This window comes from Helicoverpa armigera, chromosome 21 (assembly GCF_030705265.1).
Source record: "Helicoverpa armigera isolate CAAS_96S chromosome 21, ASM3070526v1, whole genome shotgun sequence".
Classification (NCBI taxonomy): domain Eukaryota; kingdom Metazoa; phylum Arthropoda; class Insecta; order Lepidoptera; family Noctuidae; genus Helicoverpa; species Helicoverpa armigera.
This window is the reverse complement of record NC_087140.1, coordinates 7,166,444-7,176,040: the sequence shown is the minus strand read 5'-3', so window position 1 is coordinate 7,176,040 and position 9,597 is coordinate 7,166,444. Positions and strand designations below refer to the sequence as shown.

The 9,597-nt window shown below is 33.6% G+C and overlaps 1 protein-coding gene across 1 annotated transcript; it reads left to right on the top strand.

Annotated features, from left to right (window-relative positions):
• Positions 1 to 575: 575 nt before the first annotated feature.
• LOC110373594 (vesicular integral-membrane protein VIP36) lies at positions 576 to 9,232 on the top strand. Its single transcript, XM_021330905.3, has 6 exons — positions 576 to 779; positions 856 to 971; positions 4,709 to 4,906; positions 6,026 to 6,188; positions 6,499 to 6,665; positions 6,997 to 9,232. Exons 1-6 carry the CDS (start codon positions 653 to 655, stop codon positions 7,207 to 7,209), a joined length of 984 nt encoding a protein of 327 aa, XP_021186580.3. The 5' UTR covers positions 576 to 652; the 3' UTR covers positions 7,210 to 9,232.
• The last annotated feature ends 365 nt before the right edge of the window (positions 9,233 to 9,597 follow it).

Sequence of the window (9,597 nt, the reverse complement as noted above, 5' to 3'; positions counted from 1 at the left end):
CTTCTCGTTCACGTTATTCGCTTGATCGCATGCGATATTTTGCCGCAGGTGCAATTTCCTATGCGATTTGTCGTGCATGACGATTTACGACTTGCGATTTTTATGAAGCTAGCTCTCCTGCTTTATGTAGTCGAAAAAAGCAATAAATAATTATTTAGTGTTTTTATTATCGGTTATTTTTAGAGTTCTCGTAGATTCTTTATAGAAAAATAGTAAAGCGACATCTATTAGCAAGATGATCAATCAGTAGTAGAGAGAGGTTCTTGTAACGACTACTACGCCATCTATTGGAAAACTTATAAATAATTTGGTATCAACTTTTCACACTAGCACTGTTTTACCGACAAACCAGCCTGACATTTACAGATTGATGTTACCAATTCATAAATTTATTTACTACCAAGTGTGTAGTAATTCTAATTTTAAGACTCTAAGAAACATCAAGTAACGAAAATAATAGCAGCATTTTACTAAATAAGAAATATAAATATATTTGATAATTTTATTACTACATCTTTTAATGTTTTTCGAAACAAATTAAATGATTGCCAAAATGCCAATTTGGTTACCTCTACTTGGCAACACTAAGCAGCGGCTGCCATGATTTGGCGTGTATCTTGTCATCAAGTGCATCGTCTAGAAAATTACGAAAATGCTTTATGAAAAGCTTTATTGGGTGCAAGTGTTCTTAGTATCTATACTAATTAGCTCTATTCTAGCAGAATGGAACACGAGAGATTACATCAGGCGAGAGCACTCTCTCACAAAACCGTACCAAGGTGAGTGACCCCTGCCCGGTGACTTTGATCCTACATAGAATTTGCGCTAACAATAAATTTTGTCAATTATCTCCAGGGAGTGGAATGTCGGTGCCTTACTGGGACTTCTTAGGTAGCACTATTGTGACTTCTAACTACGTTCGACTAACGCCGGACTTGCAATCCAAGTCTGGAGCTATTTGGAACACAGTGGTAAGTATTCAAACATATATTTCTATTTACCGTATGAATAAATGCATGATAACACTTAATTAACATTTACGTAGCGCCACGAGGCGTCTGTGATCTGTTTACAGAGATAAGCTGAATAACTTGGCAGTTTTTCGCAATTCTGTAATGTATTTGTAGATAATGTGGATACAATGTAATGTTTGCACATGTTATTACATATATGTATTCAGTTGGTCGTTAAGACACGCTATTAATAATCCAACATCTACCCATTTGATATCAGAAATGCATAAAACTGACTGTCCATTGAAGCAGAGCCAGGCAGTAGTTCGGCGTAACAAAAAAATATTGATCAATAGTATTGATTTCATAAACTAGTTCAAATCTTATGCAACACCATTGAATATCTATTGTCTCGGCACCTCTGCCTTGCTCCGCTCCTGTGGCCAAGCTAAAAGGACACTGAATTAATTTTCAAAATTGATTTATTCAAAATGACTTTAACTGTTGTCCGGCTTAGTGACAATGATAAAACACAAAAACATTTGTTATCTTTATGACTTTTTCATGTTATTGCCATACATAACAATTTTATGGCCTGAATGTCTATTGCATTTTATGGTTTTACATGTAGCAACTGCCTTTTGCTTTAGAAGTATTATCTAGTATTATATACTCTATCCTTAGATCTAGACTAGACAATTCTTTAATAATAAAAAAATAATCTGGCATATAAAAATGTTTTGGTATTTTAAAACATGCTATAATCATTGTAGAAAAACTTGCATGATTGAATTGCACTAGAAATAATATAAAAACAACTAAAATATTAAAAAATCTTAAGTCACCATTATAATGCTACTTATTTGTGGTCTCCACTTTAGTACTAGTTGATAATATCCAAACTACTTAAGTTAATTCTTTGTTCATTTATTACTAAGTAGACCATTAAAGGGTTAATAACCTATTGTAACACATCCAATACATACTTGATAAGAAAACAAAAGAAACTGACATCATACATGTGTCATTTATTGAAACGCAGACAAAGTACAATAACGTGAATTGATAGCATAAAATGAAAACATTTAAATATCCTGACCAGTTATTATGACTGAAATCATATCAAAATACCACTTAAATAATATTTATTAAATGTTTTCTCCGTCCACTCACTCTTGAAAATGTATGTAACATGCATTGACCATTTAACCCATCTTTTAGTAAAATGTAGTCAAAATAAGTGCAAGGTTTAAACCAAGAATTTTATTCAAAACCATTATATAAACCTAATACTAAACCTGACACTTTTTAAGACCACATTTTCCAAAAATGTTGGTCCATGTTTACCATTCAGCTAACAGTGTGAATTAAAAGAGTCTAACCTTTAGATAATTGTTCAATTTTGTAATGAGAGTACCCAAGTAGAGCAAGGTTATAAGTACTACTTAAAACCTGTATGCTAATCCATACTCTATTGCATTGATATAAAGTGCAAAATAACATTTTGTATCTAATGTTGAATTTTCAATAACAGGCAAGTCATGCTTAATTTGAATGGCAATGCCAAACTATGCTTCACGCTTAATCAGTTTCTAGTTAAAGTGTGACAATATGAAATTACTTTTTTTTTTAATTCCACCTTATTGATTAGTAACTCCTTGTTAAATTCGTTGGGGAATTAATATCAAATTGATTAAAAATGCTTATGATGTTGTTGCTGATTTTTCAAAGTTGCATACAAATAAACAAATTCACTATTTCATTTATGATAGAAAACTTTGTTAATATTTGCTGATTATTATGTATATTTAGTATTTACAAATTTGCAAATTGTCATTGTACATTAGTACAGACTTTGACCAGACAATTTGCATTAAATTCACATTTAATTTATTTCTGTGTCTTCACAATTCCTGCACATTTAATTTTGTCCACCTTTTGCTTATATCTTTTATTTGTTTAGAGTGAATAAGATGCTTATATATTGCATCTTAAATATTTGTTTACGTAAACATCATAGGTATTTTGATTATTCTATTTTTGGCTCGCGCTCTTACTGCAAGATAAAGCCACCATAGTATGAGTCAGTTGATAGTACCCAGTAATGCTTTTTAGGGAAATCGATGCTTTATTTCATGTAATCTTAAACTATTTGTTAAACTTTTATCCTCATGTGGTATACATTAAAAATTAAATTACCTATAATATTGTGTGAATTTCGTATCGGGTAGGTATTTTTTAAAATAGTCAATGGCGTTGGTAAAATATTTGTGCTTTTTTACCTTGGGACGGGTTTAACATAAAAATTCGTACCTTCCTACATTTACGGTTGTACCTATTCGGTCAACACCACAGATTATATTATTTATTATACTTATTAAGTCGTTCGACTCGTCCAAGATAAAAATAAATGTTGTTTATACCTTCTTATCAATGCATTTTTTACTTATTTTAAATCAATATCGTATGCCATATACCTAATTCCGGAATATTCTACGCGAGCCTCCATCGAGTACTGATTATTTCGCCGTGCAATCAGCTTTGTCTTCATAGCTCTTTCATAGTTTAGACTCATCATCCTCCGAGCCTCTTTCCCAACTATGTTGGGGTCGGCTTCCAGTCTAGCCGGATGTAGCTGAGTACCAGTGCTTTACGAGACTCTGAGACACATTAGACAGTGGGTTCTCACTAGAGTAGACTCAAAAGCGTTGACTGTGCAATGTGTCTGTAATACACAGACGAATATCAAGCGTAAAACTACTAGTATAAAATAACACACAGTGCTGCTGCAATCTAAACATTTGATTTGGCATCAACACTGATTTCAGTCGCCAAAACAACGCCTCGTGGCTTGTGCTGTCTTTGTTTATTTACATTCATTCAGTTGCTAACTACTGTAAGAAAACATTTACACTTGGTGACGACAGATTTTCCCACAATGCGATCATAAGAAATTATTTTTCTCATAATATAACATGTGAAACTGGTTTTCATTTAATATAGGATGATACTGTCGAATCGAGTCATAAGAGCCGACTGAACAAACGAATTCAAAGTCATTTATTTTTTGTGATTATCGGTACATATCCTTCCAACTTTAATTAGATCAGGTATCAAAGATCTGTGTAAACTAACAAATATTTGAGACCTCACGCATACGCTGTGTAGTATTTTGTATTAGGTACTTATTAAAAAATATATAACTACCTACTCATCATTACATAGTATGTATAAATATGCGTAGCTCTTGCTAGATGCGTCAGAGCGTATCAATAAATAGATCACAACAACGTCTAATGTCTATTTGATGTTATGCATGATGACTCATTTGTGTCTATCTGTTGTCTGCTGTGATAATGTACCTAATCATATTTCGTATCTGCTGACCTTTTAGGTTTTTTTTTTTCTGATCTCGAATCTTCATCATTATTATTTTTAGGGTAGCAATATCCGTTTTCCAGCACCTTTAAATATCAATAAAATATAGAAAATTATTTACTAAAACCGGACTACATTATGACTTAGTTGTAGTTTTAACCCACTTTATTTGATTCTCTAGAAAAATTGGTTGATAGTACACAGTTTTTTTTTTGTCATGAAGAAGGGTCCCAAAACTGTAGGATTACTTGATGATGTGTTGTGAAAAGTATACCATAAGCTAAATGAACTTAGGTACATTTTCGCCACCTTAATTTAACAGCTTACACCAAAATATATTTACAAAACCGTTCTAAAAATCTTCTCTTTACTTCCAGCCATGTCAAACTCGCAACTGGGAGCTGCAAGTCCAGTTCAAAGTCCACGGACGTGGTAAAGACCTGTTCGGAGACGGCTTCGCAATATGGTACGTGCGCGATCGCATGCACCCAGGCCCTGTCTTCGGCAGCAAGGACTATTTCCAGGGCTTGGCGATTATACTTGACACGTATAGCAACCATAATGGGGCTCATAATGTGAGTATTTTTTTTATATAGGCCATAGTTAGTCTGTCTATATTTGTTAAAATTGAATTTGAAAGCGGAAAAGCGTGTATTTTTTCCTGCTAAAGTACATACTTTTGTATCAAATGCAGTCTCATACGTAACTGGAGGAAATGTTTATCTCCTAGAGAGCACATGAAATACTTATTATAGAACGTGGTCTTATAAAGCACTAGCTTTAAGGCTAAGCTTAGACCAGTGTTAGAGATGGTTTAAACGTAGCACTAGAGACGGTATTTTTTTTAAGACCGTGACATTTGAAGATAGTTGTGTCAATTTTATGCTCAAAATAATTTTCAAGTAATTCTTCCGCTGGTTATTTAAGTAATAATAAGCGTTTACATTATGCAAAAGATCTGGTTTCGTTTCCCAGTTTATAATCTCTTCTCACGTGTTAATTCATGAGTATTATCCCACGATACTGTATGATAATAATGCTTGATTAATGGCAATAACACTTCCTCTTATTACATGACTCTTATCTTAACAATAGCGGTCGAATTGAGTATGTATGTATACTTCTATCTCACTCTATTTTAACAATAGTGATCATGATATATGCTTAATTTTACCTTATTCCAAAATTTAGTTTGGAAGGAATGAAGGATGGAAGGTGATTATACGACCTTTAACTGATAAATCAATCAATTCGTGTTATGTTTTACTTAACAAGCCATTCTTTGTTAATTCCTTTCTGTTTATTCTTATTCCTTCTTTAGAGCCGCAGGTTTAATCACCTAGCAAGCCCTGGTTTTAGCGTTTTCTCAAATCCGCCTGACTGCCTCTGACGTGGAATTCTTATCTATACTTCTATACTAATAGTATAAAGAAGAAAACTTTGTTTGTTTGTTAGTGTGGTTGTAATGAGTAGGCTCAAGAACTCCTGGACCGTTTTTTAAAATTCTGTCACCATTCGAAAGCTACATTATCCACGAGTAACATTTATCCCGGTACGGGCAGTGGTTACCACGGGACGCGAGTAAAACCGCGGGAAAACGGCTGGTTCCTAATAAGTTTATTATAAGTTCCGAAAGGATGCGGGAGAAATAATAATTAATAGATTTTCTTAACACGTTACTTTTATGTTTCCAGCACCAGCACCCGTACATATCGGCGATGATAAACAACGGGACGCTGCACTATGACCACGACAGAGACGGGACTCACACGCAGGTCTCCGGCTGCGAAGCCAAGTTCCGCAACTATAACCATGATACACACATCTCTATCACTTATATGGATGATACGCTGACTGGTGAGTTGAATTAAAGAATAATGTAAAAGTTTGGTAGAATATGTGAGGTAAGTTCTTAGTTATTGATGTTGATTTCTGGTATGTAGGTTTTGTAATACTCCATAAACAAGGTTACTGCTTGGTTCCAATTGTTTGTGGGCAACATCCGGTAGCAAAACTATATACTACAAATACTCATTTTCATTAGATAGTAATGCACCTTTCCCAAAAACAAAGTATCTTTTCCCCAAACTCTCAAAATGTAACCCTGCTGAGCTAAAAATAATAGTAAAATTTTATCAATTAATCTAAAATATGTTCTCTCCCGCAGTATCAACGGATCTAGAAGGCAAGAACGCTTGGAAAGAGTGCCTGAAGGTAGAGAATGTGCTACTCCCGACTGGTTACTACTTCGGCGCGTCGGCCACTACCGGCGACCTCAGTGACAACCACGACATCATTGCTATCAAGATGTTCGAACTTGATCTCTTGGAGGCTGTAAGTATTTCACACTAATAAACATTACGGGTTCGTCATCTACCAAGCCTTCCCCTAACTATGTTGGGGTCGGCTTCTAGTTTAACTGGATGCAGCTGAGTGCCAGTGTGCCACAGGGAGCGACTGCCTATCCGACCTCCTCCACCCAGTTACCCAAGCAACTAAATACACCTTGGTAAGACTGGTGTCAGACTTACTGGCTTCTACCCGTAATTACGTACCATGCAGTAATTATAAACCAACTGAAAAGTTTGTACTTATATTGTTACGAATATAGTCTAAATATTTAACGAGACACAGAATAACATTATGAAATGTCCTCCTTTTTCAGCAAAACAAAGACGAAGACCGTTCCCAGATTATCCCCTCAGCGGCATCGTTCGAGGCTCCTCGCGAAAGGATCGAGGACTCCAAACCAGCCATGTCCGGAGTCAAAACCTTCTTGTACATGATGGCAATAGCCATTGTCATTATAGTACTGGTCGTTCTAGGCATCATGTACTACCAGAAACGTCAAGAACAATCTAGAAAGAGGCTGTATTGAGAACCCCCCAGAATTCTACATTGTGTTTCAAAGACATTCCTTTTTTAAATAAGAACTCCATTTTTCTGAGTCATTTGTTTTTTGGTTCCATTTTCAAATTTCAGGCTTTAGGAATGTCTGGAGTTTTCTTTGAACAGGTTGATTTTGATTTGTGAATGAGATCTGTCAAAAAATTCGTTTTGTAACCAGCCTGAGAGGTCCATGTTTCTTTTTTAAAGAAAATATGAATTATGAAAAGAAGCAATATGATTGTAACAATAATTTATTGATTTTAGAATACAAATTAATATGAGAATATAATGCCAAGACCAATTCTAATTATGAAACTTTAAAGACTAATATTTATGATATTCTAAATCCAAATAGAATGTTCTCGATGTATTTATATTGTTACCTTAATATATTATTATGTTTCTACTCAAAGCCAGTTTCCGAAATAATCATTTATTTCTCTTCTTAAGAATTAAGCAAGGGTTATGTGATTTAGAATAAAGTTTCCAAATTCTCAAATTGCAAATCCGTCACGCTATTCAGCAAGGAAATGTTCTGATATCCCTACACGACAAAAAGAGATACCGCTATACAAATGTACATGCGAAAAAGAGAACGAATATGTTTGTCAACCCCGCCTTTTTATACATCACCCGTCAAACTATGCTTACATACACCTATAGATTATATAACGTTGCAATAATCAACTTTATTTCGTATCACTAAGAATCATTTTCGTTTATTTAATTTACATATGAAATCTCATGACAATTTTCTTTTGTCTTAGGGCCGATTTTTCTATCGTCTGTCAACTTCTATCTGAGGAATCAATATGGCGGTTTGACATATCGCTGAAGCTGTCAAAACGTCAAGCATATTCTTCAAATAAAAGTTACCTTTCGACTCGACAATTCGGCTCTTATTCGTTTGTCACTTGTTAAGGTATAAAGGGTAATAGTCATTTATAGCCCGGTTAATTAAAGGTGTTTTTTTTTAATTATAAAGGAGTTTGACTGCATTTCTATGGGTATTTACGTGTGACAATAGTAATAGTTTATGTTTCACATGCATAGAAATAATAACTGTGTCCAGTAAAATAATTAATATTTACTTATTATAAGTAGTTTTGCCATCCAATTCTATCATATTTTTAAATGCAGTCTAACATTAAAATTAATAGTTTTTACACTAACATTAAGTACATAAATATACATATACATAAATGTATAGTCACTATTTTACTATAAATACATACATATTATAATTTTCTTGCTCATTATATAAAGAACTGGTTATCCACATTATAATTTGCATAAGTTTATTCTTTATGTTGTAAGATAAATATTTAATTTTTATTGTGTTAAAATTGTATGCTTGGGACTTTCGTCTAAATGACCAAAAACGTAAAAAAAATGAAGTTTAATGTTTCACCATAAATTATAATGAAAAACAAATTCCGCTTTAGTAAATTCAAGAACATTAAACGTAAGATTGTGCCCCAGCATGCCTATATTAAAAAGCCACCTTTCGTCATCAGAATATTAAAGGGAAATATTACAGTTCTCGTCAAATATCTCGCCCGAATTTGGCTACTAATGACTTCACGGTACTCAAAATTTGATTTCATGAGAACTTTTTATTGTTATACTTTCTCGATTCATCGCTATTCATCTTAAGTGTATTTCTTTGACTTTGATAGCATGAATGAATTGCTAAAGAATACTTTAAAGAATTGCCCCCATTAGGATTATAAAACAGGACATTTAAACTGATTCTAAAGCAACTTCTCTTTGTTAAAGCATAATTGGAGTTTGTTATTAGTGATTAATTTTATCGTTAAGTCTGTTACACTTGAACGATTTTACACACATATAAAATAAATTATTATTGAATGAAAGTATTTATTTATATCGTAACGTAATTTAGTTCCTTTTGCAATATTAGTTGGTGTTAAAATGGTTCAATTGTAACTTAATCATTATGTGAACGAGTGGTGTATGTGTGTTTAATAAAAATGATTTATAAACTTTTCCATCGTGTGTTTTTATTTCTATTTACGCTGTATAATCGATTTCCCGTGTGGCTGCTAATTAGCCATGAGCCTTACCAAAGGGGACATAAGTGAGGCATGATCTGTCGCTCCAGGTACATTATTAGTAATAATTTATTACCTACATACAATTCTCACGCTTACATTCCGAGATCAAGCATGTGGACCATACCCCTTTTAAACCCGCTAATACCTAATAATACTTAGTTAGAGTAACTGTGTTGAGTTGAGGACGTCATATAGGCAGTCACTTCATATGTGCCTTTGTAGACGGCAAGCAACTCCAACATAGTTGGGAAAAGTTTCGGCAAGGTTAATAAAAAATTGATACCTAAATGATTTTTTTT